This window comes from Lasioglossum baleicum, chromosome 13, assembly GCF_051020765.1.
Source record: "Lasioglossum baleicum chromosome 13, iyLasBale1, whole genome shotgun sequence".
NCBI lineage: Eukaryota > Metazoa > Arthropoda > Insecta > Hymenoptera > Halictidae > Lasioglossum > Lasioglossum baleicum.
In genome coordinates, this window is record NC_134941.1 from 10302685 (window position 1) to 10330299 (window position 27615).

Here is a 27615-nt window from a genome sequence, read left to right on the forward strand (position 1 = left end):
GTCTTACGAACTGCGATCTAACGTCTCCAAGATCCGAGTTTTCCAAAATTTGTTCAAAGGACAAACATTCGCGTAAACAGCCCGGGGTTAACAACACCAAATAAGAAAACCAAGCAACACGTGATTATTTCTTCATTCGCATCGTTTTGCAAGAGCTCGCGGACAAGATAGCGACGCGAGCAAACATATGCATCTCCGCGGATAGTAAAGCAGCCGCGGTTTCGATCGTGATGGGGTTAACGGGTTAAGGTGAAACGGTCGTGGCCACGGTGGATCACCGCAGCTGCAGGCGAAAACGGTTAACCGTTCTCGACGGATAGACTGTACTGACCGTTCCCCGAGTCAAATGACAAAAATCAACAGCAAGTTACGTCCGGCCGACCGATGTATCGTCGAGTAGATATTTGACCAGGACCGTTTCTTGTTTGCCCGAGCGCGCGAGTTTCGGCTGGCAAAGTAACCATTCAGCCCTGGCCGATATTTGTCCTAGTAATTTCGTCGGAGGGAATGAAAAAAAGTCGCGATATCGGTGCCGTGACGCGACAACGTCCTCGTAACGGAGTGGATGTACCTATCGGGATTCGATCATTTGTTCAACGGTTGTGCACTCTTCGTTGTTGGCAGTTTCCTTTACTTGGCTAAATGTCCTTCGAATCTGAAACGAAATCGTGGAAACATTAGTACTTCATTAATTACATCTTTCTGCAGGCATGATGACATTTTTAGTGGAATTCTAACATGAAGTTTATACTGCCCATCTTTGCATAAATTGTTACTTTTGTTTGTTCAATGATTTCCAGTGCCCCCTCGGTTATTAGTAGACAAAAATGACTGGCTGAAAATTAAAGCAGTGGAAATATTAATCCTTAGCACTCGAATGGTGACTCTGAGACGCCACTAAAAATTGCTGTAGCATTATTCAGAATATTATTTACGTTATTAAATATGTTATTAAACATTTAGGTATTGTACGAGGTATATACCAATTTCATATCCATTTTGAAAAATCGTAGGTAATTGAAATATTCTAGGTCGGAAGAAATGTTTAATTTTCGAATTAATATAGCTCCGAGTGCAAAGGGTTAAAACAGTCGAGGAGTGTGGATGATAAAAAGAACATTGTAAATCCTCTAAAAGTGTGTACATATAAAATCTGAGCGAGTGTAGAGACGAGAGAAATGGTGATTCGTGGATGCAGGGTTCGCCGGTAGTAGCGACGCCAGGATCCCGTAAACAGTGGCAGGGTGCAATAAAAAGAAAAACCCTTACCCCGAGGATCCTATAGACTATAGAACGCAACGCAATGCTCATCGTGCCCCGTAAGTCGTTTATGATACGGATATCCCGTCCACTACCTGTACTACCTGCCGGTTTTAGGTAGCACCACAGACGGATTGGGAGGTTCACGACATTTTCGTTTTTATCGCGTTTGAAGAATGCCGCCTTCTGTTGGTTCATCCATAATAAACATCCACGATTACAATCGCTTTGATAAACCATCACCGCCGAACCCGGACCCGGAGCTTTTGTTCCTTTGTTTACAAGTTGCATTCTACCGGTGGATCCCCCGGCAGAACAACGGAAATGATTAATTTGTTTTATTGGCAACGGACCATTAAAGTGACCGACGACCTTCTCCGCTTCTTTCTCTGTTTTCTACCGTGTTTTCAACCCCTGTGTCAACAACCGACGTTTTCCAAGACGTTCGATAAGGTCGAACCACTCAATTCTAATCTTTTGACGTTTTTTCGAAGTGCAATTGCAAACACAAATGATTAGAAAATGATACGAGTGACCGCAAACTTACTTTCTATTTTTCTGTGCCTTGTGTCAATAGCAATAATTTTTTACAGCAACTGATAAGGTCAACCACTCGGTTCTAATCTCTCGACCCTTTTTTTTTTGGAAATGCATTGCAAATATAAATTAAAATCATTACTAGATAGAACTGAACAAAAATAACTGCTTTTTAATTCTAACGGTTAAGTAACACTTGTAGGAGTAATATACAAGGTCTAATGAGTTTAAAACAATTTCATCAAACATCTTCGTTTTGATTCGCAGGAAGCATGTTCGAACGTTTAGGTGAACCTTCCTCTTCGAGCTTCATTTGTGTCATCTCTGTCTCGTCTTTGAGATTGTCTTTCGAGGGACTGTTGTTGTTGCTGATACTTCCGGTGCCTATTACTATGTAGCTTTCGTTGTTCCGCTCGTTTTGATAGGTTTCATAATTTTCTCGTTGACGGAGTATTGCTTGCATGCCCGACGGATGATGCACCACGGATGCGTTACTTCGACCGAACCATTCTTTGTCTCTTGCGCGGTGCGAGCAATCCAGAAATGCGGTGCAATTCTATAATTTTTCGTATAGAAACAGAATTAAGGAAAATGCCTCGATTGACGATCGTGTGGACAAAACCGACTATTAAATAATTCGATGAAATCCATTTTTCCAAACATAGTTGAACAAAATATACAAAATCTTGAAGTGTCATAAGGACAGCAGAGTTGGGCATTAATCGATTAAAAAGGTAATCATTGAAAAATCGACGATTAATTCAATCGATTGATGGAGGTAATCGTCAATCGTTGATTAAAAGAAGAAATCATCGAAAAACCGAAGACTGATTCAATCGGTTGATGTTGTTTTCAGTATTCATATAGTTTTGATTCCGTATTTCATTTCGAAATTTCAGCAGTTAATCATTAATCAATTATCCGATTGACAATTACGATTGAAAGAAATGTAATCGTTAACCGCAACTAACGACTAAACTAGGAGATTAATTGTTAATTGCGATTAACGATTGAAGTAGAAATTTATTCGTCATTCGTTGATTAAATTTTTGCCCAACTCTGCTGGACAGCGGATCTTTCTGCGAAATAAAAATTTTCCACCGGAATTGCAACAAACTGGAGTGACATACTTCCCTTCTTAAACTGTTAAATAGGTTGAAAATGATATAACAGTATTTTTGTATTCTTCTAACGTTCTTACTGTTTTACATCACAACTACTCATTTTTTCCATAAATGCATAAAATCAGCTGTCTAGTAATTATTGACTGAGAATGTGAACGATGAAGAAAGCAGTCCTACAATGAATCCCCAAGAGAAGTTTTTACCACAATATTGTCAGGTATCCTCGGTCCTCCGCATCTCTGCTGCCCAGCGAACCAGCAGCACTCGTTCGGAACAATTCGCGATACGATTTCCCCGTTTCCGTTGATCCTGTGAATTCTGGAAGCTCCGAGGATACCGCAGGATCTCGTCGTAAAGGGAAACAAAACAGGAGAGGGCAGATACGTCTTCGGGTGTAACTGAGGAAAACCAATGAAAGAAAGCCATTAGAAGAACAGTTTGTTCTCGACTGTCGCATAGATATCCGTTTATTTTTCTCGTTTACGTTTGCTCGCGCTCGTTTCACTCGGATGGGACTCACGCAACGTGATCCTTAATCGGACATTTTCTCATTTTTCGTTCGAGGATACCGTCACAAGTATCCCTGCGGCGAGCTTGCGGCTCGGTCAGGGAGCGATCGTGTTCACCCTCGATTTTCGCATTTTCATTTTTAAGCTCAATAATACACCGGCAATACATTTATCAATGTACACACGTCCGCACGAATTAAACACGATTCGTTACGTTTCACATGATTTCATTTATCCTCCGACTCCGTCGGACCTGTTACTTTCTATCTGTCTCGCTGTTTCGTTCGGAATGGTTCGAGGTGTTCGAATTTCGAATTAAATAACCAGGATTTTGATGTTGACGTTTGGATTTTGAGTCGGAAAATTGGATTCGCTTTAGTTTGTTAGTCTACACTGTCTGAAAGTTCGAATCGCTTCGGTTTAAACTGTCTGAAAGCTCGAGCAGCTTTCAAGTCGGAAGCATTCGGAACACATTCAACCATTTGAAAGTTCGAGCTGGAAGCTCTCGCGGGACATCGACGTCCGACGGAGTCGTCAGCGCAAACACGCGTTATCGTTCGAATTCGATACAATAAAACACGAGCCTTTAGAAGGACTGTTATCTTTTTTTTCTTTTCTGTTTTTGTTTTAAACACCGACGTTGGCACTTGCAGAACTAAGAGGATGTACACAAGTACTATCTGTCGCGTCTCCTCCTGCCGAAATCGCGTTGACAGCGCGGCCCTCCTACTCTCCTCATTTCCGGTTTCCTCATCTCGATCCACCTACCGATTACGGTTAATAAGTCGCTAATAATTAGACAGAAAGTCGTTTACGTGTTTATATACGCATAGGTTCGCCGCACTCTCGCGACCGTTCGACGCCGTTTCCGTTTTTCTCTCTCGTCTCTCCGACGACGGTCCTATCACAATCTACACATTAACGTCGTTGCCAATAACGGGATCGTGGGCCACCAGGGACCCTTAAAACCACCATTTAAAACCGCGAAACGTCCTGTACTCCTATGTTACACAGTCCCCGCCGTCAAAGACAGACAGTAAAGTAACAAAATTAGTTAAAATTTCAAGTAATCAACGCGTCACTGCACTCGTCGTAGGATTCGCGACTTCCGGCGGGTTTCTAACGATGAAATGTTCGTTGATAGGCGTCACTTTCGCTTCTGGATCATCGGAAACGTAATCATCTTATTTTTCAATCGTTCTACAATCATTCTTTTTACCCCTATCTGTGTTTTTGTAGATATTTTTTGAAATATTAACAGAATTCTTTGGGTTCGTCTTGTGTGGGCAAGATGGCTGTGCTGAGACCTCTGGAAGACGCTCCAAAATGGCGTTTCATATACACTCCTGTATATTTTGTCAATTAAGTTACTCGTTCGTCCTCAAACTTATACCTTTCGTTCGACATTTTAATGTACCTCTCTGATTTTACCGCGTCGGGCATGGAAGACGCTCCGAAAACATCAATCCTTTGATATCAGAAATTTCGTAAAATTAAAAACGAGCTTGTTATTATTCTCTTTCAATTTGATCAATAACTTTGCGACGGTAGCGTCGTCTGCCGTTTCGTCGCTCTCGAAGCTTTGTTTAAACATTTCCGTCTCATCGCACCAAAGTCAGTCTCGAAGCGATCGTTTTCTTCTTCAAATATTTTGCCACATTGAAATTCTTTCGAGAAAATTGCAAGTATAATAAAACGCGCTCGACTCTCGCGGAGTTCATTAATAGATAACAAGTTTCTTCTGGCTACGTGCTACAAAAAGTATTGGGCCGGTTCAAATAAATTTCCGGTTTCAAAAAAGACCCGTACAAATTGATAAATAATTTTTCTCGGTTTTACGCTACCCACGATCCAGAAGCGAAGACAGCCGATGGTCGATCGTTCAATAACAAACGGTTTCTACGCGTGTATCGTTAAAATGTGCTGCGCGGTTTCTATCACAACTCGTCATCGACCGACGCGTTTACAATTATAATCGTTCTTTCTATAATCTACATCGTTCAATTTCTCTCTCTCGCCCCCACCATTTTTGTTTTAAAACAAATCACAGCATTATACATCATTTCATGTTTCCCGGACGTACGCTCGTCCAATAGAAGATAAACGAAGGTGCGAACACCCGTCGAAGGTGTCGCCTACGGACAATAATAATTGTAAACTTCAACGTTTCACTCTTCTTAAATCGAACAGTGTTCGTAGCTGTCTGCTCGACAGAACGTTACGTCATGGCGGACAGCATAGTGCTCCTCGGGATCCTCGTGATTCATCGCTTAATTAACGCGGTCTCCATCGGGCGGGCCATCAACAAATTTTTCCCCCTCGCATTAATATTCATAAACCTATCGAATTCTCGTAAGCCGCGGACAATTTTAAACATATTTCTCAGATTCGTGAATGCGAATATGTATTTTTATTTATTACTCTGTGTCTCAGTATTTCGCGAACAATTTTCCAATTGATAAAAGACACAACAGATAATTCACAAGCTTGCTGATCATTTCGAGAAAATTTGCAGCTAATAATATCATACGAGTAAGTCATACATTTATTTTTTTCAATTTGTAAATCCTATAAATGCACACAAGGTCACTGATAACTTTTTTATAATTTTTTATACGTGAACTCAACTCAACTGTTTATTCGTGAATGTTGTGCGACGAAAAGAGGGATCGAGGAGCACCGTGCGATCCAGCATGGATCCTCGCCTCCGATCCGGAGCGATCTCAGCGAACAGAACGAGGGAAGAAGGATTTCCTTAGAACGCGACAATACGTGTTACGTTTGCGCGACGGTGAACGTGAAATAAAAGCTTCGCTTTTGATTTGGTCCCATGATAGGTACAGGGTTAGCCGGCATGAATTCTGTTCAAGTCGATGATGTACCGATCGATCGATCAACGTGGCTCGCGAACGCCGACACGGGGATTCAGAACTCGATCATAAAAGTATACGGTGTAATACACATCCAAAAATTCATTCGTTTCCTCATTTCGATTCCGAACGGTAGATGGGACTTTTAAAAAACGTCTTCTATCAAATCGATCGCGCGGGATTCGGTCAATGCGAACCGGGGTTCTCTTTTTTTTTCTTTTATCGAGTCTTTTTCAAACTGTTGAGAACTCGGGAAAAGTTCAGGAGTTTCGAGTACCTTTTTAAAAAACTCTCGAGTACCGTAAATTGAACGTGCGTCGAATAGAATGGAACGGAAGCCTCCAACTTCCTCAACTCCCTTCACACTAGAACTACCAAACGGGTCAGGAACGTTTCAAATTTTTCGCAATTACCACGAGGAAAGTTCTCCGCTGAATTCAGTTGTAGAATCTCCACAATTTATTCGTTCGTTTTACCGGCATATTGCGTCGATCCCCATGCTTTTTTCCTTTACATTTCGAAAGCGGAAAGAACTAATGTTTTACAAGCAGAATTTTTCAGAACAAAAAGGATAATACTTACAGTAGGCATATTTCATATAGTTTAATGATATAAAAGTTGCTTTTAGGCCTTAAAGCGTGCATGAAGCTTTCTTGGCCAAGCCAATTGATAAATAAAAAAATGTGTTATATACAAGTGCATGAAATTAAAGACTCGGGGGAAAGAAGAATAAATTAAGATAGATAATCTTGTAATATTTATCCAAAAATTGCAGACTAACTTTCTGGACTGTTTGGTATTTCTAGCGTTGAAGAACGTAGAATGGGTCCTTGAGTTGTACGATATACAGTTGATAAATCCCTTGCCTTAATATCACGTTAAATCTACAATGAAACAATTGCATTGAATATATATATATAACAATTGCTATAATATTGTGGAAAATTAAAACGAAAATATTAAAAGAAGAATTCCAACATGTGAAATTGTTCATTGAATTTAACAAATAATTATTTCAGATTTATGTCTCGATGAGCATGACAATGTTTGAAAGAATAGAAAAGCAGGGGGTTGATCCAAGTGTTCAAAACATTGTCTATAAGTAACGTCGAAAAGGTCCCGAATTTTCTATAAATCCGACAATAAATACACGATAAAACGGGTTATATAAAAAATTCAGTTAGCTAGCCTTATCGTCTACGATCTCAAAACTCGGAAAATTCGTCGATCATCATGGTCGCTTGGTGCGCGTTGATATTATTGTATATTAAGATCGCGATAGGAGAGATAAAATCGATCCTTGCTTAGGCGAGCGAGTTCTGAATACAAAGTACCGTGTAATCCCTTCGAAACGGGGTTGTTTCCCCGAAAAAACCGGAAGGGTGTTTATTTCGGCCCCTCGACTTCCTGCGTGCGGAATGTTTCTTTATTTCACTTTTATTTATACGTTTCTCCGCGCGGCAATACGTGTCGCCTATAATTCTACTAAATAATTAATTTATGTACTTCGTCGCGCGATTTTTCGTTCCTCCATTAATATAAGTACAATATATATACTTCTTTAAATATATATATATATATTTATATATATAATTTAATATATTTTCATAACCTATCGTCTCCGTACACTAGCATCGTGTATCGTCGACGATACCTAACAACTTGATGGAAGGTGTCGACCGAATTTTTTCAGCGACACATTTTGATTATACTTTTCAGCTGGCCCGAGCAACCTGGCTTGAAAATTCATTGAAATTATACCATTAAATTGTTAATAATCTTCGAGTAGAGCAACTGGAGTGCAAACCTCGAGGATCTAGAGATTCTCAAGGTCGTCGGCGTTCTCCAAAAAAGTTCTCGATATTATAAAATTCTGCGGAGATCCCGAACATTTGCAAATTTTACAGTTCTTCATTTCATAATTTTACAATTGAAGAAAATTGTAACTGAATTTCAACTAAGAGTCCATCCTCCATCGTGCTCGTCGCGTGCTACGGGTTGCTCAGTCAGCTTCTGACGTACGAGACGCTCGAATATCGTGCTGTTTTTGATTTTTCTGTGTTTCACACGACCGCGAATTCCGAGTCTCCGCGATCGCCTGGAAGGCACAACGTCGGCGAACAAAATTCGCCGATACGTTCCGTACGCCCTTTGCAATATCTCCGAAGTCTGTCGCTTTCGTACAAGTCGAGAAATGTCCAACGTTCTTACGATCAGCAACGAAACAATTAATATAGCCGTAATTAGCGATTTAATCGCCACGCTAATTCATAAATTAGATTTACAAACAATTTAGTTTCTGAACCGTAGCGAACGGACTCAAGATGTCGTCTTCGGTTTGGACAAAGCGTCGTCGACGTCGGAGATAGTAATTTACTCCTAAATGAAAGTGGACGCTATTCCGCATCCTCAATGAATCGCTAATCCCTTTCGCGGGCCATTTGAATTTTCTAAATGAAAGATAATTCCACAAACTTACTCGTAATTGTAATTATAGTCAGCGCTTCACCTATCAGAGGGTAGTTAATACTCTTTCAAAAAATTGTATGATCCACAGCAGTCTCGATAATAGATTAATGTACAGATTTAATGTACTACAACAAAAATTCTATTCATTTTCATTAAAAATTGCAGTCCACTCATGGACAACACAATAACACAGAATTGTTGAAAATTATTCAGGTGCTCACTGATACGGCACGTTTATTAAGAAGCCTATTAATAGACTCCCGATAGGCAAAGCGATAAGTTGAAGAGCCCGACACTCTTCGAAGAATCAAAAATTCGCGTAGAATGTCCTGTCGGGCAGCGACATACGAAATGGACCCGCTCCTCGCAGTGTCTCGCATAATTTCACGCTCAACAACTGGCCGAATTCCGTGTCTGTGAGTAGGTCCTCTACTCTCACCGATCCTCTGTCGTTCAGTTTGCTTAAACTCTAACAGGAGAAACGAACTATTGTATAGTTGAATCAATTGATCGTGTGTCGATGCGCAAACGCGTTTGATTGTTTTACAATAAAGTATATCCGAACGACTGCCTTGTAAATGTACAGTAAAGAATGTGTACAATGGTTTCTCACACCGTCGACCGTATGCTACTCCTCCCGATCGATGTGTAGCATACTCTTTACACTCTTGGACGCAACGTTATAGTTGTTTACAGCTGTTTCATAGACTAACGTTTCCCAATACGAGGATGCGTCTGATCGAACAGAGTAACAAAGAGCACTCGAAGGAAATGGGCTGTCGAGTGGACTGTTAAATTAATTCTAATAGTTTAGGTGACATTTTAACTACTACTCTGTTATCAGCAAAGCTTAGCTATCCCCACGCAGGGGGTGCAGATTTAGTATTCGAAATAACGAAGACAATTTGAAACGAACAAATTAGCTTCAAAATATCCTAAACAACAGAACCATTTGCTTCATCGACTCCTCATCATTCTTCAGCCAAGTTCACCAACTCCCTCGCAAAGGGTTAGGCGGAAGAGCCCGTTCGGGAAACGCTGTAGCCCACGAAAGGGTTAATAAAGATCCGCTTAAATTTCGCTACCTATAGCGCCTACGTGAGGACTGTGCCAACGAGGGGCGGTTGGCTGTCCGCAGTACATGCCAATGGACGTCGGAGCGACGAGCTCGTTGCTCGACTCATCGAAGTCCGCCTCCTCGTTCTCGTCGCCGTTGAAGCTTCTCACCGTGGTGGTTGCGGTTGCGGTGACCGCGGCTGCGGCTTCGTGGCTCGCGGATCCAGCCCCGTTGTTCACATCCGAAATACGTTCGGTACTTACGTCAGGGCTCTCGGTGTCCGGCACCTCCACGTTCCCGCCGTTCTCGCCGCCCACCATGTTCACGAAGAACTCGGACCTTGAAAATCGGCCGATCTCCGTCGAGCCGAACGCCTGATGGAAACCGGGCAACGGTTGTTTGCTCACCGCTTTTTTCTTTGGTTCGAAACGGTCCACGCAACGACGCGGCTCCTTCTCGCGCGGCGCGCTCGATTCCTGCTGTTGATGCGAATTCATTTTAGAAATTGCTATCCTAAAGCACAATCGGTCCAACGAGACAATCTATTACAGCAGGTGGACACATGGAATGGATAAGGACGACTTAGAGGTTCAAGAACTTGTGAATAAACTACAAATCTCCATGAAAAATAAAAATTAACTGTTGAGGGACGCATTTCTTGCAAAAATATTAGGAACATAGTTTTCGTTACCGACCATCGTTCATATTCAAGGAGTGAGAACAGACGAATGAGATACCCTTTCAAAATACCGAATGATTCTAGATAGAATTGTGATGTCCTCTAGAATATTCCTGATCTAATGAATACCTAAATGGAAGTTGATAAAATAAAACTTGATAGGTACATAGTGGAGTGAGTTAATGTTCCCGACGATTTTTCCAGAGCTCTTTTGTAGACGAAGGTAGCAAAGCCAATGGAAGTCTTACCGTGGTCGGTGTTAAGTTCTCCATAGAAATTCCATTGTTGATGGTGTTTGGCTCCCACCTAGGTCCCTCGTCGTCCCGTCGAGTTCTCGAAGTGGCTGTAGAGTCCGCCATGGAGTCCACCGACGATTCTAGTAGTCTTGGCATCTACAATTAGTTTGCAAAAGCATTACGATATTGTTACTCCTGTTAACATTGTTTTATACACGCAGGAGAGAGTAGTCGAGCGTAGACTCAGTTTACAACTTTGTACAATGTTCCATTTCAATCGACCTTTTGCTAGATGCGTTTGTGAACCGGTCCAAATTCGACTAACTTCAATTATGAATGAAAATGGGAGGAGACCTGATGCTCAGGGGATGAGTACGACACTCGCATGCTCTCCACGTCGATTTTATTCGGCGCGTATGGCATCCGTGCCGATTCCTCGGTAAATCCGCAATGTCTACCGGTCAGACGGTCCCGCAGCAAAACAGTGTGTCGTGGTCCACGAACTCCTATGCTTCGAGGCATGGTCGGTACATCTGAGAACAGAGAAATCCAAATGTAATTTCATTGAGATCATCTATCATTTATTTTTCTAGAAGATTTCTGTAACACTCACGCGGCAACACACCGTGGCAAAATTGGCCCCATGGTCCGTGTCCGTGCGAACTCGGACTCTGAACGTTCGGATGAAGAATCCCGCTCATCTGAGAAGGGTGCGACGACCTGGGATGCTGATGAGAACCTCCGCCGTTCTAGAATGCACCAAACCCAGCCATTAATCGATATCTTCGCGAAAAGAACCGCAAAACCGACTAAAATAGACGCACGTTTTAACCCTTGAGTGGGCACAGGAAAGTTTCCATTGTGTACACAATGTTACAAGATACAACGTCACATTCTTAAACGTACAGCCAACGTACAGACATTCTAGTTGAATTTTATGCATTTACGATAAAAATGTACATGTACGATTTAAAGCAGTAAGCAAACAATTTTTATGTTGCAAAATATGGATCTATTGGGATTTATTCAGCTGTCTATTAATAACCAACATCCGTAACCAAAGGAAACCAACTTGATCGCCACACGAGGTTTAATACCATTGCATTAGGTCGCCAGAAAAGTTTTTGGGACAACCTAATACAATTTGCAGAATCATTTCCATCATTACTTGATAGGGATGCCACTTCTGGCCGTCGGTGAATTCACCGTATTCTTGCATATTCTCCTGTCGCCGTAGTTCTCTCTCCCGATTGACATCGGCAAAGTCAACGGGGTATCCTGCGGCGGGGAAGCTGGGGCCACAGTCGGGGCCACCAGGGGCCACGCTGGTCTGCGTGTTCCTGATCGCAGGGTCCTTGCACTTGTCGAGAGCGGTTGCACGCTGATGCATCCCGGCGGCATGCACCTGCAGTCTGTCGATCGGCTCGCCGTACCAATCGGCCATTCTTGGCGAATGGATCGGTTTCGGTCGCGGAGCCGATTGGAACCAGGGCTCGGCAACACGATCCGATTCCACCGGCGGGTTGATCGGCAGACCGGAAGCTGTCACGCAGCCGAACCGGTGCTGGTGATCCAGGAAACCGGCGGATCCAACCGGTCCCGTGATCACACCCGCTCGAGCGATCGCGCTCTGCAGGATCGATCGCCTCGATAGCTCGCGACTCTGCTCACGCATCGCCTTTCGCAGCCTGGCCTCCTTCGGATTGTACACGTAATCTGCACAGGTAAACATTTCGCACATTAGTATCACGAATTATCTTTGCTTCCCGAAATGCCTTTTTATAATTCATTGTTTTGCATCGCCTCGCCTCGCTTTATGCTTTTATTGATCCCTGTTGTTTCGTATTTTTCGTGGGCGTGATGCCGAGAAGATTTTTAGACATTAATTTCTTTTTTCATCATTTTAGTAGTATAGTATAGTACGTCGAAAATAATACAACAGTGCTGTAACATAAAATTGGAGACACAATAATTGAGGAATGAATTTTCGAGAGCGCAACGGAGAAAATACGATTGACGATGCCACAGAGACCGAATGGGTAACGAGTTGCGCACAATATTGTTTAAATTTGTTCTGTTTTTATCGCGATGACGAGGAACTGTGTAAGTAAGTAGATAAGATTCGCGTAACGCGATCCTTGAGACTTTAACATTGACTCTGCATATAGTTCTGCTAATTGTTTCTCTGTGCGAGAATGAAATGAGATTTACTAGAAAAAAGTTCATCGAGTTAATAGGGGTTAAGTGAGAAATATCACTCGCTAAGGAATGCTAAAGTCACTAAAGAATAGTAACAACAAAAATTCTCGTGCATTGACTGATAGTAAACTGTCCATAATATTAGAATAATGTATAATGGAAGAGAGAAAGGGTCGAACAGCTACAAAGATGATTTGCAGCCCAATAAATCGATGATAATTCGAACTTCATAATTTCCTATTTTTACGATCACAGTCGTTTTTGGTCATCAAAGGTGTTTGATACGTCATTAACGTGAAAATCGTCGCCGGAAGAGGATTTTATAGCAGCCCAACCATAATCTTTACCGTCGCATCAAAACTGTACCCATGAAAACCGATTATACCGACACTTAAAAATCATTTTCTATTTAACGCCCATAAATTCCACTCAGGAGCGACACTCGCGGTGTATATGTATAGTGCCGTAATGGTGTTGGAGAAGTAGCAATAATCGTTACTATTACAACAAAACTTAAAGATTTCCGAAGTGGAGAAGAAACATCAATCGGGAAAACTTTCGTGAAGCTAGATGCAGCCACGGTTAGGCTCGTGTGCTGACCGACACGCAGGCGCAAAAGATCACTCACCCCTCGAGCATGCAACCCCTAAACCACTTATGGTTAATTGAATAGCACACATTCGGAAATATTTACTGTATCTTCTCGGAACCATCGAGACCCATTTAAACAAAATTAAAAAAAACATAACTGTTCTAAAACAGAACATTCAATAAAAAGATATTTTTCCCGCCCTCAACATGTAGGACTACTTTCAATTTCCGTCAAGTCTGAAAACTAACAGCACCGTCAAAAATATTTATTTGTTAAAATTGCTAAATAAAACAGAGAATGGTTATAAACGTGATCAATTAAATAAGTAGACAGCAGATTTTTTCAAAATGAGAATAAGGAATTTAAAAATACTCGTATTATTTCTTGCTCATTGAAACGATTAAAAAATCCGCAGTCTAGTTATAAAAATCTGTGAAAAATCGCAAGCGATCCTAACATTCTAGGGGTTCTAGGTACTCGAAGTGCCAGGAAAAAATCGGTGGGGGTGGTACGAAGTCTAGAAAGAAGATCTCGACGATCTACCTGCAGAATAGCCAGGTGGCACGGGTCCGTTGTATCGCGGGTTGTTGTCGATCGCAGCGGCGATCGGCGCCGGTTCGTAACCGGCGTAGACGGGGTTCGGGTTATCGTAGCAAAAGTAGTGTTGCTGCTGATAAAAGTGGCCCCCAGCGGCGTACGCCTCGACGTAGTTGCAGCAGTCCATCTCTGCGAGAAAAGCAGCGGGTCCTTATCGTGGTAACCGGTGCGCTGAGTCGCTTCTGCGCTGTGCTTATCAGCTCGGTTGGTTTCGCGGGTAAATATCGGCCGCGGGAGTTCTCGGGTATGAGCCTCGAGCAAACTGTGTCCAAAAGAAAGATTCTCCCTCGAGACTCTCTCTATTTCCGAAAGAAATCGGTCCTGGGAAGAACAACGATCGTTCCCTCGGCGTTGTTTCTGGAACGGCTCGATATCCGTTTGTCTGTTGATCGTCGGACGATTACGGCTCAACGGGTGCATGGTGCACGCGTCACCGAATCGAATTTACGTGGGAAGAGCACGCACGGGGTGTCGTCGCGAGGAGGCGTTCGATCGGCCTCCTGCATTCCGTCGAGAAGACCCAGCGTTTGTAATTTGGTCGCGCGTGGCGTCATCGTCGTCCCCGGCGACGTTGTCCTTGTCCTCATCGCCGTCATCGTCCAAGTTGTCCTCGACAAGCCAGCCCTGTTCTCCGTGTATGTGTCTGTATGTGTATGTCTATCTCTCTCTCTCTCTATGTTCGACCTGCGCCCACCTGACTAACTATAGCTCGGCCGATCGCGTCTCCAGGGCCACGAGGCGGCCCGCCGATCCCACGGTGCACACGATTCGACGTATCCGACCAGCCGCGTCATGGTAGCTGCACCGGGGACGAGAGATCGATGCTCGAAGCTTTTTCTCTTCCTCCAACCCTTCCCGCTCCCGTTTTACCTCCTCTAATCGGCTCGCCGGCTACGCACCCGCGGAACTCTCTCTCTCTCTCTGTCTTTGTCCCCCTCTTTCTCGCTCGGTTGTTCCCTCCCTGCGAGGAGCTTCTTCGCTATCACATGTGCTAGACGTCCGGCAACTAGCCTTTGTCTTCCGGTGTCCTAAATTCGGATGACAAACCTCGTCCGTGCAGATTCATCTTTTTTTTCTACCGGAGTTTGTTGACTCGGCGCCGCGCAGCCAGCCGATCAATCGTTTTTTTCTGAAATACGAAAAGCCGTAGCTCGATAGATACCTTCGATTTTTGATAGCGACAGAACTGGCCGGTACGATCAATTATTTTCCTGGAGGGTTGGTTATTTAGAAAATAGTCCTTTCCTTCAAATCTTGCTATAACATGAGTTAGATCTCCTTTAGGTGTAGTAGGTGTTTTTTGAGTCTAACTATAACAGGACCTGCGATCAATTATTTTCCCCGGAAAATAATTACGAAGACAGTCGTTTGATTCTTCCTAGTAGCAGACTTGTCCTCGTGTCTTTCAATTTGAACCCGCAAGTCTTGACCAATCGGTCCTCACGTTTTTCCCAGGTAATTACAGCTCGATGATCGTCCGACGATTCCTCTTGCATGAGCGGTCCCAGCTGTTCGCGAGCCCAGGTTCGTCGATCGGGATCGATGCGTATTCGGGTCTGTTGGGCGGAAGTGTCCGGCGATTGATCGGGCAGCGGTTGGTCAGCACCTCTGTTCCCTCTGTGCACCGTTTACACCCCCGGCTTGATCAAATTTATGGTTCCGAATTCACGGTGCAGTTTCCGACGCAGTATTCGTATTTTCCCTCTCTCCGCGATTCATATTCCCCCGCTCCGACTCGGCCGCCGGGGGTCGCTCAATGGGAGGAAACGCCGCCACTTTTCCAACACTTCGATCAACCTCGACGACTGCCCCTTGGACCTCGACTGCTCAACCCCCTGCGTCCAAAGTGAGTCCGTATTATTTACCGAATCTCCCGCGACGATCACACTCCGGGACACGCGGATCGGATTCTTCGAGTACCTTGATCTCTGCACTTCCCCGACACGCTGACACTTTTTCCTCGATGACAATGACACCCACGGGAATGGAAAAATTCGGGCGGATTTGGCAGAGTGTTGCACGAGGGTTGACTCGAGTTTTCAGTTGTTAGATGCAGGATTCCTTTGTTGAATTATTCGTTGATCGCTTCTTACAATGCGTCTATGGTTCCTTCAATTTTGCAGTAATTTCTGCGGTATACCCAATCTTTTATTTACCGCCTCCGGTGGCTCGATCCCAGAAAACGCGGTCACTCCGACAGAAATGGTCTGGAAGGGTCTGGACCAACAATTCTTCCCCTATTTGTCAAACCCTTCTGCCAGAAGATTCATTCAAGACTTAAACACTAGTCAAAAATTGTTCGGCGGATAGATGTTCATAGACACCAGCTTCTGTTTATGTTCGGTGCTTCGAGACGGACCTCCAGTCCAGTCTATAGTAATCAACAGCACTCCAGAAACAATTTCAGCACCAAACAACCCCCATGTTTATACCGATCAACACACTAGAACTAGTTTCGATCTTCGTCAAACACCTACAGCCTTAATCTAAACAGTTTCTGTGCTGATCGAACAGTTCAGCAGCAGCTTTATTATTCGAAGAACGTGACGAGAACCTCGAACTTCCATTGTCCATACCGATCAACACACGATTCTCCAAGAACTCGTTTACAGTTTCAATCGTGAACACCGACCCTACACCCTTACAATCTAAACAGCTTCGACGCCGATCAAACTGTCCAGAAGCTCCATTATTGAAAAATCTCCGGCAACTTGTCCATACCGATTAGCACACGATTCTTACGAGAACACCAATGTTCAAAATACACCGAGGAGCAACCCTATACTCTGAACCAGCTTGGACGTTGATAGAGCGGTCTGGCAGACCGTCCGTTATCCGAACAACACGTTAAATCTGCAGTGTCCATACCGATCAAATCTCGGCAGGTCGGCAGCGAGTCGGCAGGGTTGTTTTCAGACGGTTCATATTTTCCCTCCTCGAGCCAGGCCACGTCCCCTATTGTCTCCAGCTGGAATCAGCTCTCGGCAGACGGGCGCGTAGAGGTGTTCTCTCTGGTGCTCGGTTCGGTGGTCTGTTTTCGGCGTGGTCTGGGACCAGTGTTTACCGTCGTCGACGAGAGAGAAAGAGAGAGAGAATAAGATACAGAGGTAGAAAGACAGAGACAGAGAGAAAGCGGGAGCGAGAGAGTGGTGGTGCGCGCGCGTCCGTCGACCTATTTCCGCGGCGGTCTCTCGGTATCTGCGGCGGTATCGTACAAAACAGCCCAGCGAGAGAGGAGAGAGACGAAAGGAGTGAGAAAGAAAGAGAGAGAGAGAGAGAGAGAGAGAGAGAGAGAGAGAGAGAGAAGAGAGGCGCGCGTGCCGCAAGCGGGAACCGCAGGCCGCGCACGGGTCGACCCGCGTTCCTTCCTCGCGGTGCACTCCGGTCGCACTGATTTTCGTGTGTTGCGCGAGCGACGCGGCAGCACCGTGCACCGTCCACGAATTTACGCGGAGGAGCAGCGAGCTACACCGACGGTTTCGTCAGCGACGAATCCGACGTCGTCGTCGCCGGTCGACGCGCAACGGTTCCCCCCCCGTTCCCCTGCGGAGGAGGAAGGGTGGCAACGAGAGGGAGGATAGTTCCCCACCCTGAAGAGGAGGACTGAGAGAGGTGGATGCGGAGGAGGACGCACCACGAGGAGGCCAGACCGTTTCCACCTCCGCCGCCGCCGTCTCTCGGCCCTCTCCGCGAAATAAAGAAACCCTTCCGTCGCCTATCGATTCCGTCCGCCCGTGTTTCCTCCTTGATCCTACGCCGCGAATCTTTCCGTCAGATTGAACGAACCCTCGCCTCGCCCTGCCTCGCCTCGACGATACTAGCCTAGCCAGCTAGCTAGCCTGCTGCCACCGTCGACGACCACCACGTCGCGCCGACGTGTGTGTGTCGGGACGATCGAACGGTGGACTCGTTTCGGAAGCTGATCGATGTACCGTGTTATTCTTGCCGCTCTCTCTACTGCCTGCCTGCTGCTCTGCCTGCCTCTGCCTGCCTGCCTCTACCTGCCTCTCTGCTTTCGCCTCCCTTGTCTCTCTCTCTCCCTCTCTCTCTCTCTCTCTCTCTGCTTTTACCTCCACCGACGGCCCTCATCGATTACCCCGGACAGAGTTCGAACCGAGCGCAGTTTCGACGATCCGGCTCCACGGCTTCCTTCCCGACACCCTGCACGATCGATTTCCCGTTTGATTTTATAGCCAGAGCTGTTTCCTCCGATTCTGACGATGGTCTCTCGATTTGTTTTTAAGGACCACGACGCTACGGAAATTATGCTGATGTTAAAGGTCTGGAGGGTTGATTGGCGAAGGGTTCACGGTGCAATTCTGGTTGGGGTTGGTCCTTTGGCTTGCGGTGCAGATTATTTCAATAATAGATTATATTTTAGAATTTAATAAAATTTTCCTTTAAAAACCGACGAATCCGATTCTAGTCATAATGGAAGTTATAAAATAAAATATGTTTGAACGCTATCAAAGGGAGTAATGATGGGATGCTAAAAATAATACAAAATAAAGTCATACCGTAATTCTAGCGGTCCGACTTCGCAACGAGAACGCAAGTCGATGCATAGGACGTTGTTAAACGCGGAGCGCGTTAGTATGCTAAAATCAACTCGGTTGAACAGTTTTACATTGCTCTGGTCTCAACGCTCAATTAGTTCCGAATCACTCTTCATGGAAAGATAGTAAATGGACTATGAAACTGGATGCGCTTCATTCATCGAAAATCGTTCCACCGTACCTACAAAATATTCAATGTTTAATAGAACATTATACCACGAGACCGGCGCCATTCAAGATGGACTATTCTTATGTACAATTTTGATCATGCTTTACCTCGGGTCAATCTAAGTGCAAATTTTAGAACGCTGGTGGGACAAACATTTGTTTAAACAAGCATAAAGTTCGCAGTTTAAATATTAAAAATCGCGAAGCTACGTTTTCATAAAAAGTACCGAACAATGCAGCGTAGAAAATCTTTTTCCTGCGGGAAATGCATTTTCCAGAGGCCGCAGTTCCCCGAAAAATGAATATACTTGTAATTCCCCGTGCTCGGCCGAGCTTACACGAATATAGTTTAAGATAATAGGCGAAGTTTGTAATTCAGGTGATTACACACTTGTAGAGTCGCTGGGCCAACAACCCTCGCGACACCCGGGAAGACTAGCGCGCGGTGCACCGCGCTCCTGAACCCGTTACTTCCGTTAATAAACAATCTCGCCGATCCGATGGATGTGTCGATAAGTGTCGCAAAGCCGCGTTTCTATCTGTTGCACTCTCCGGGGCGTCGCGATGCATCCCTGAAAGTCGCCCGCTTTACGCGCCGTCACATCGGTGTGCCACCCTTAAAACCGTGCGAATCCACGAGATCTGCAGAGAAATCCGCGGGCGCGGATCTAGCCACCGGTTTAGGCTATTCCGTGCTCTCGAGTCTTTTCAGTGTTGTTGCTGCAACAGAACAATTTTTGTCAGAATTGTTCACATAAAATTCTGTAGGTTTTGAACTGTTAACACGGGAAACATTTTTAGAATTATAAGGTCCTAATCCAGTATTTGACATGAAAATCTACAGCTGGCTCATAATACAATGAGGACAGGCGAGAAGAATCGAAGAAAGAGAAACGGGGAACACCGCTTGAAGGATTAAGATATCCGAATCGCGGAGAGAAGCAAACATTCAGCCGCAGTCTCCGCAAGTGGCACCGAGAAGGAGGTGATTTCTCAAGTTCCTCGGCCTACCATAAGAAATTCCCACGGAGGAGCGCGCGGAGCTCCTCGACGCGATTTTCCGTCGGAGCCGTCGCGTCGGCAACCCGACGAGGAGAGCGCGTCGACGTGGCTCGTTTTCTTGAGCAACCGAGCGTCGCATTGATGCGATAGCGGATCGATGACCGGCGATCGTTACAGACGCTGAGGAATAGAGGGAGAGAGACTCCTCCCCCGACGTGTCTTCGGCTCGACGTGCCACCTGGATGCACCAGCCTCGACATTTTGACGGCTTCTCTTGGCGCGACCGTGCCACGCCACGCCAGACCAGGCCAGGCTAACTACCGGAGCGCCAGGGTGTGGAAATCGCTTTTCGAATTGCACTGGCTGCCACTTCTGCGACCCCTTTCTATTACATCAGTAAATTACTATTTTTCACATACACGTTCAATCTTTCCAGCTCCATAGAACCTTCAATTTTTTGTCCCCTGGTCATTGCATTTGGATCGTTTATTTCTTTAGCCATTGACCATTGTATGGGAACATTTTTATTTTCTGTATTTATGCAGTCTCTAATGATTTCTAATTCTCTATTGCCAAAAAACTGGATAGATGAGACACGAAATAGTAGAAAATTCGAATCTAAACATATTTGAACGCTTTTATTTTTGACTAGCTCCTGCTTGAACGCATTTCAAAGTGCATGCGAACTGCAATTTATTTTCTATGTCTATACAGTCTCCAATGATTTCTAATTTTCTATTTCCAGAAAACTGAATTGATGAGCCACAAAATAGTAGAAAATTAGAATCTAAAAATATTTGAACGCTTTTATTTTTCAAAAGCTCCTCCTTGAACGTATTTCAAAGTGCATGCGAACTGCAATTTATTTTCTATGTCTATACAGTCTCCAATGATTTCTAATTCTCTATTGCCAAAAAACTGAATGGATGAGCCAGTAGAAAATTAGAATTAAAAAATATTTGAGCGCTTTTATTTTTCAAAAGCTCCTCCCTGAACGCATTTCAAAGTGCATGGAAACTGCAATTTATGACCAGTGCGGTTGCAAGAGCGATTTCCACACCCTGGCCCAGCCGGAGCAGACCAAACCAGAGCAAAGCAGAGCAAGCTGAGCCGAGCAGAGCGAAGCGGAGCCGAGCGGACAGCCGCCCCTCTCTCATCGTCACGCGTGCGATGCAGTCGCGCAGATGCACGCGAATCCGGTCTCGCCGTGCCGCGTTTCTCGAACGCTCGCGCAGACCATATCGACGCTTCCCGGTGATCTTAATTGACCACTCGGGCTTGCTCGGGGCCGAGGCGCGCAACCAACCCCCCAAGCCCCCACTCGTGTCGATTGCGCGACCGACGTTTAGTGGGGAATTTAGCTTGGATCTTTGCACCCCCTCGAACTTTCAACCGACGGTGGCTATCGGTGACGAGGAGAGACCGTTTACCGGTCCGCGATATCCTCCCCCGCACATGAATCTCGCACCTCGGGCCATGGCCCAGAAATTTTGTCGGAACTGACACCCTCGGCCGAGATTATCACGCAGTAACGCCTCTGCGACCGCTGAGGTTTTGTTCAATGCTCTCTTAACCCTCGCTGATGCTTTGACAATTTTATAGCTACGTCCATTCGAATCTTTGCTACTGTTCTTTTTAATCCCCCGCGTAAAACCGTAATTTTACGAACATCGCGTTAACGATGTACTGACGAATTATATTTTTCCATCAGGTACATTCGTAATATAGTGTGTTTCCTTGTATCGAAATTGGAAATATTTGTCCGCGTTCGTATAATAAAAATGTAGTTCTACGAATGCTCGATAGCCTGTTATTAAATTACCGGAAAATAAAAAGTTCCATGCTTTCATTGAATTCGAATCACTGACAAATTTAATGAACGAGTTCCTGCCTGTCAACGTTAACAAGGCATTTATTAGAGCCATCGATGAAAAATTAAAAGCCTTGGATTTTTATCGAATTTCAAATCACCGGGAAATTCAATAAAGAATTCTGATTCGTCGACGGTCGAACGAATTTATTATTTTCTGACTTTCAAATCACTATCCTACTGTAGTTCTATCTTTTTTAAATTAGAGATAGAAAGAAGTTGAATGAAATGAAAAAAAATTGTACAATATTGAAAATTGCAAACAATTTTGAGGAGGCTTGAAGAACGATTTGCAACGAATCATTTTCATTTAAGAACGTCGCGAATGTTTCTTTCGTAATATGGTGGCAAGCCGATAGGCGTTCTTCACTTTCTGGCTTTCGCGATCGATTGTAATGTAAACACGATAATTAGAAGGGGGACGAGATTAGGTTAAGAGCGAAGCGATCGATCCGTCTAATATGCAATTACTATTTGCGCTCGGTATATCGGTTCATCTACAGCATTCATGGATTATTCCCAATTAATTAAAACGGTTAGAACAGTCGAACGTGCGCGTCCCCTTCTGCAACCCCCCTCAACCCCTTTCAACCCCCTTCCATCCGGCCTCTATTACTCAATTCGCATCGCCGAAACGATGTCGACGGGTCGAAATGCAGAAGCGTAATCAAAAGGATCGATTATGACTAGACTGCGGATTTTATGCGTTTACAGCAGACGCAACTGGTATGCTGACCCAGCGAAATTCCTCAGAAAACTGCAAACCGCTTCTGCGCTTCATATTTTTCCCCCTCAACTCTTTCGCAGTTCCCGGAGATTTCATAAAACCACTTCGTAAGTGAAATATAAAAAAAGAGAGCATGAAATCTTCGATAACTACAGAATTTTTACGCGGTGTCTCGCTCCGATAGATTATTTTATAAAAGCCGACGCGCAAGCGGGAAATTTATTTCGCTGACCAAATAATTTCACGTGATAAAAATAATTTCGCAAATTCCCAGGCGAACGTACAAATTTATATGATGAAATGTTTAAGTCGAATTAACTAGATTTATTAGGTTGAATAATTTCCGGTTTCAATTCCGCGAATTTGCGTGCAGATTGTTTAATAATGGACATTTGACGAATTCACATTCTCTATTATTAATATTCTATTTAATCATTCACGTTGTTATGGCCGGTTCATAGTTATTACGTACTTTAAAAATATTCTTACCAAGAAATGCAAGTTTTTCTTTAAACACCGTTCACGAAACTTTGCCAATAATAATATGAATCCGTTTAAATACCCGCGGTTCGTTAATCGCGAAATAATCAATTACTGCCTAACTTTGCGGGCCAGGGAAGCATTAAGTCCGTCCGACAAGTATTGCCTGAAACCACCAGAGGGAGTGACACTAATTCAATTCTCATTTTCCCTTATTAAAGCTAGTTTTCACCTAACCCATCAACCTTCTCACTTAACTTCTATCACTCCGAATAACTTCAACCCTTCGGCTCAAATCGGGGGAACGAATCTGAGAAATTTCAACCATGATCATTATTGTAAGTACAATCCAAAAAATTGTTCAAATCTTCCTTCGACCGTCACATAATTCCACCCAAAATCATCCTCGAAAATGTACTCTCCACCAAAACCGAGAAAAACGCCCGGTAGTCCCAAAAGCTTGAATCAATTCACCGCGAATATTTCTTATCAAAGCCGGATGGTCTCTCAATCTTTTTCCCGTGGCCATCATCCCCGATAGCTTGAAACCCTTTACCCCAAATGGGGGATGAATTCCTGGACTTTTTTTCGCAGCTAAATCCGTTATTAGCCAAGAGGAAGAGAGGTCGGACGAGGAGATGGCTGAAACGAGAGAAATACAGATAGAGTGTGGAGTGAAAGAGAGAAAGAAAGATAGAAAAAGAGATGTAGCGAGAGAAAGAGAGGGAGTGGGAGGAGGACCGATCACGGGGGAGCTAAAATGCGATTACAGCTCGTCGATTTGTGGGTGGGATGGCAGAGCGATACGAGTTTTGCGGGTCGAGGTACAGGGCACAGGGTGGCAAGCGGAGAAATATTCTCGGGTGAGTGACGGAGAACGCGCGGGAGGGAACAGTAGAGACCGGAGGTATTGATTGCGACGCGACTCTAGGAACCTGCCCGATACACGACCGCGCTCTACCTACCTACCTACAACCTACACCTACCTACAACCTACACCCACCGACAAGCGCGATTATTCCTCACGTATCCCAAGCGTTACCGAGCATTCACGCGGCTAAATGTCCTCTCCGCGGGCCAGACGACCGGCGAACCCGCCGCCGACCTGCTCCAAAAACCCGTCCCCAGAGCCAATGATCCTAATGCCCACCTCGCGAAGATCAACCGATCGTCGAACCGGCCCAATTACACGAGCCGCGATTTATTCGCAACCCCGCAGACACCGCGTCCTCTGTACGGGGTGTGCGAGAAAAATTCGCTGCGCACCCCTCTCACCCACCAGCCTCCACCACCATACCCGCTCGATAAAATATTTGTTCGTAATATTCGGCTGATACACCGGTCCTGTCCATCCATGTTTTTACAATTTACACGCCCACTCGGTGCTCTACCCCTTGTCCAACTTGATGCAGAGGAATCTGCGAAAAATGTTTTTTAGTATTTTCGATACTTAAGGGTGCACCTCTTTTTGAGAAGTGGCCGATGGAAAGGGTAAAATAATAGTTTGATAGGTTTGATGCCCATCTGGTGTACCCAACCGTGTACCCGGAACGAATTTACTGTGAGCCGAATATCAATTTTTAGCGTTGTAGAAAAATGGTTTAAGAATTTCAGATCCCCACAAGCCCCAAGCACATTACGCGAGAATAAAGCAAAATAGATAAAAGAGCAGGATGCGCAGCACTGAAAAATTTAATGGTTCCCCGTGGTTTATGGAGCTCTATTAAATTTTCAACCAGAGTAAAATAGAGAAAAAGCGTAAGCTACAACACTGACAATAACATGGATCAGCTAGGTGCTGCCCTCGCCCTGTGCAAATAATGAAAAATGGTTGCAGACTGCGAATTTTAACAGCTGACACCAAAGAGAATTTATTAGAGAATAGTTAACAGATTGAATGATAGGAAAACGACAGTGAATCGTGCCCGAACGTTCACCGGATATTTTGCGCACTGCGTACGATATAACTGCATAAAATCCGCAGTCTGCTTCAGAAGTGAATGGAACAAAACTGTAAAAGCTGTCTTGTGGTCGGAAGATTTTTATGACCGTGGAGGTTTCGCTGGTGTGCTATGGTTCTAAGGATACAACCAATCATCGTGTACCAACCGAACGCACGCCGTGAACATTCATGCATATCGATAAACTTCGTCGAGCCGCTACAAACGCGAAAACGGGGTCATATCGGTTCGAGGAGAACTATAGGCGCACCTGGATACTTCCTCTTGTGTTCCGCGTCCACCTTCCGCGCCAGAGCGAAATACTTTTCCTTCACGTCCTTCGCCATGTTCTTCCACAGGATCCCCAATCTGCGCACAGAACAGCTTCGTCAATATCTCAAAGAATTCTACATGTTTTAGACCCATACATTGTATATATTCCTCTCGCTCTCTGTTCAAGATTCTACTTTGAAACTATTTTATAAAAGAAGAAAGAAGTTATAAGATAAACGTGATCCACACATCAGAAACAAGGACATTAATAAAATTTCAACGAACAAACAATTTTGTCTGGATAATTGTACTCGATTCTCCACGGGCAAGGATAAGAAAGGTGAGGATTACTGTAAATCGTCAGGAGGCGGAAAAATAGTGAAACAGTTACAGAGAGAAATCAGAGTGGAGGAACACCTGACGCTGATGTCCTTGTTGGACTCCCGAGGATTCTCGGCGGCGAGCTTTTTCCGCCACTCGTTCGCGAATAGCATGAACGCATTCGCAGGCCTCGGAATTTTTCGCTTAACTCCGTTCGAGTCGGCAATCCGGCCATCGATGCAAAGGAAAGCCGGGAATCCTTCCGGGCGTATCTGCGATCGACCGAGTTGCTGCAGCACAAAGATTTTCTCCTGTTCGTCGCTCTTTTCCCGACTGCCAGGGATCTGCCTCGGCTCCGCGCGGATCTTCTTCCTTGACCCATTCTCCTTATCGCTCGAGAAATCTTCATCAGCCGTTCTCAAAGATACTTTGAATATCGTCTCCCCTGCCGTCGTCCTCTCCTTCGTGCAATCGTCCCGCGACTCCTCGATTAAATTGCAAGGGTACGGCTTCCTGATGGATGCACGTTGATCAGAGGATGATGCCACGTCCTCGGTGCTCGTTACCTGCTCCCCGGAACACTTCTCCTTCGTTTCCGTCCTCGCGGCTCCTGAAACGCCGTATCTTATTATTACGCTGATCACAGTGACGCGTTTATTGCGAATTTACAGCGTATGCAAATCTTTGAACAAAATAGAAACTGTCTTTTTCAGTTCTGACACAGGGGTTTAACATGCTAGTTTGTATCGTAAATGTTTGTAACAGAAAAATGTATAAAAATGTATGTATCTGGACGATTGTAAGTAAAATTACAGTCGAGATAATTGACCGGAGCGACACCGAGAAAGATTGTTAGGAAAGTAATTTACAATTGCTCGAAGTACCGCGACGCTCGCCTTACAATGCATTTCCGTGGTCGAGAATCATGACAATAATAACGCTGCGCCCGAAGAAATTGTTGCGATCGGGTCTCACCTTTCCGAACGAGATTCAAAATTAATCCTGAGGCCTCCATGCTGATTCTTCTGCTCGCAGGATCGACCGACCGATCTCCAAATTATTGCACCGTCTTTAACAATAAATACAGAACGCGAGACGACTAATAATCACGGGAGCTAACACACGAGCGTTGCTATATTATTTCGTTGTCGAGAGGGGCGCGTTGGTTTGTTGAAAACACTTGAAGCGACGATCCGTCGATATTCATCCTTTTTTTTCGTGATTTCCCAGCGTTTATGCTCTGACATTAGCCACGGATGGACAGACATAGTCTCGGCGATCGGTGTATTTTGAAGCAGTGCTTCGCGGGTGTTGCTCCACGTTGCGAATCGTGTCTTTCAGTGACGTTTTGTCTGCGACGGTAAAAGAGATGTCGTGCGAGGAAGACTGTTCGTGCGCCAAGCGAAGCATAGATTATTATGGCGTGCTGTCGTTGAAAAAGAATGCTAACGATTTGGAGATCAAGCAGGCGTAAGTGAGATCTTCTCGGTTGCATTGCCGTGTACCCTTCTCCGTCGCTTCCTTTATCGATCTTCTCCGCATCGCGAGACGTTCCTCCACTTCCGCTTCTGTCGCCCGACGCTTTCTCCACGCGGAACAACCTCTTGCTGCCTAAAAATCGACGCGACATTCAATCCATCGTCAATAACAACCTCCACACACTCCTCGCAATGTTTTTCGCTTTTTCGAACGTTAAAAAACCCTCGAGAGGACACACAACAACCACAACACGAAATTTCCGGTGTTAAATTTTCTTAAATAGATTTTTAGAGCCTGTTTAAATTCGTTCTGCTTTAAAAAATAAATTCTACGTTGTTCTTTCGAGTCTGTTAACAAATTTTACGGAGCGAAACGATGTCTACTAAGAAATGACATGAAATTCAATCCGTTCCCAATAACAACCTCTCAGGTTTCTTTACAGCTATGGGCCGCGTGCAACAGCAATGCTTTTCTATTTTACAAAATTTCGGAAAAGCCCCGACAGTGCGACACTTCAATTTTCCAGTGTTTTCGTAACCGGATATCTCGTGTCTCTTGACGAAATCGATTTTATTTTCTGCAAGCTCTGATATTTCTAGTAATCAGCGACACTGAATCTCTACCATTTTCATAATGGTTTGCAAGCGCACGAGCACCCCCTTTATTTGTC

General features: G+C 44.6%; 4 protein-coding genes across 14 annotated transcripts in view; 1 reads left to right on the plus strand and 3 right to left on the minus strand.

Annotated features, from left to right (window-relative positions):
* The window catches only part of LOC143215443 (dnaJ homolog subfamily B member 13), a 32723-nt gene that overhangs the window by 1187 nt on the left and 3921 nt on the right, over window positions 1-27615 (plus strand). For 6 of the 8 annotated variants that reach the window (XR_013010387.1, XM_076437570.1, XM_076437573.1 and 3 more), the window contains exon 1: window positions 14478-15975. The exons of 1 other annotated variant lie outside the window; for it this stretch is intronic. Coding sequence is in view for 6 of the 7 variants with exons in the window: in XM_076437570.1 (XP_076293685.1) it covers window positions 15599-15975 (377 nt within the window). In the remaining variant the exon portion in view is untranslated. Of the gene's footprint in view, window positions 1-14477; window positions 15976-20647; window positions 26937-27615 lie in introns of those variants that run through there. One more of the 8 variants, XM_076437571.1, reaches the window with a different exon arrangement.
* LOC143215446 (uncharacterized) lies at window positions 2-3599 on the minus strand. The gene is made up of 4 exons (XM_076437579.1): window positions 3442-3599; window positions 3099-3338; window positions 2928-2940; window positions 2-2353 (listed from the first exon to the last, which is right to left on the minus strand). The coding sequence occupies exons 1-4, from the start codon at window positions 3597-3599 to the stop codon at window positions 2039-2041; spliced, it is 726 nt and encodes a 241-aa protein (XP_076293694.1). The 3' UTR covers window positions 2-2038.
* On the minus strand, window positions 3359-17427 carry LOC143215439 (uncharacterized). Of its 3 annotated transcripts, none has more exons than XM_076437567.1 (6): window positions 16998-17427; window positions 11910-12457; window positions 11355-11490; window positions 11096-11274; window positions 10754-10897; window positions 3359-10305 (listed from the first exon to the last, which is right to left on the minus strand). In XM_076437567.1, the coding sequence occupies exons 2-6, from the start codon at window positions 12414-12416 to the stop codon at window positions 9841-9843; spliced, it is 1431 nt and encodes a 476-aa protein (XP_076293682.1). In that variant the 5' UTR covers window positions 12417-12457; window positions 16998-17427; the 3' UTR covers window positions 3359-9840. The 3 variants fall into 3 exon arrangements, with proteins under 3 accessions (XP_076293682.1, XP_076293681.1, XP_076293680.1); XM_076437566.1 differs by lacking the exon at window positions 16998-17427 and adding an exon at window positions 14076-14340 and having other exon boundaries at window positions 3359-10302; XM_076437565.1 differs by lacking the exon at window positions 16998-17427 and adding an exon at window positions 14076-14340.
* On the minus strand, window positions 15966-26715 carry LOC143215444 (uncharacterized). Of its 2 annotated transcripts, none has more exons than XM_076437578.1 (5): window positions 26442-26715; window positions 25563-26076; window positions 25144-25241; window positions 18647-19573; window positions 15966-18383 (listed from the first exon to the last, which is right to left on the minus strand). In XM_076437578.1, exons 1-4 carry the CDS (start codon window positions 26479-26481, stop codon window positions 19539-19541), a joined length of 687 nt encoding a protein of 228 aa, XP_076293693.1. In that variant the 5' UTR covers window positions 26482-26715; the 3' UTR covers window positions 15966-18383; window positions 18647-19538. The 2 variants fall into 2 exon arrangements, with proteins under 2 accessions (XP_076293693.1, XP_076293692.1); XM_076437577.1 differs by having other exon boundaries at window positions 18647-24350.

What these genes read in the sequence shown, in the direction of transcription:
- LOC143215446 (XM_076437579.1), bottom strand. Translation starts at nt 3,599, where the DNA reads ATGTATTGCCGGTGTATTATTGAGCTTAAAAATGAAAATGCGAAAATC. An exon ending in CCGATTAAGGATCACGTTGC is followed by an intron (nt 3,339 to 3,441) that starts GTGAGTCCCATC and finishes CTAATGGCTTTC; the next exon opens with TTTCATTGGTTTTCCTCAGT.
- LOC143215444 (XM_076437577.1), bottom strand. Translation starts at nt 26,481, where the DNA reads ATGGAGGCCTCAGGATTAATTTTGAATCTCGTTCGGAAAG. An exon ending in TTTGAATCTCGTTCGGAAAG is followed by an intron (nt 26,077 to 26,441) that starts GTGAGACCCGAT and finishes ACGGCGTTTCAG; the next exon opens with GAGCCGCGAGGACGGAAACG. An exon ending in AACAAGGACATCAGCGTCAG is followed by an intron (nt 25,242 to 25,562) that starts GTGTTCCTCCAC and finishes TTCTGTGCGCAG; the next exon opens with ATTGGGGATCCTGTGGAAGA.
- LOC143215439 (XM_076437565.1), bottom strand. Translation starts at nt 14,256, where the DNA reads ATGGACTGCTGCAACTACGTCGAGGCGTACGCCGCTGGGGGCCACTTT. An exon ending in AGAAGTGGCATCCCTATCAA is followed by an intron (nt 11,491 to 11,909) that starts GTAATGATGGAA and finishes GGTGCATTCTAG; the next exon opens with AACGGCGGAGGTTCTCATCA. An exon ending in TTGCCACGGTGTGTTGCCGC is followed by an intron (nt 11,275 to 11,354) that starts GTGAGTGTTACA and finishes CTCTGTTCTCAG; the next exon opens with ATGTACCGACCATGCCTCGA.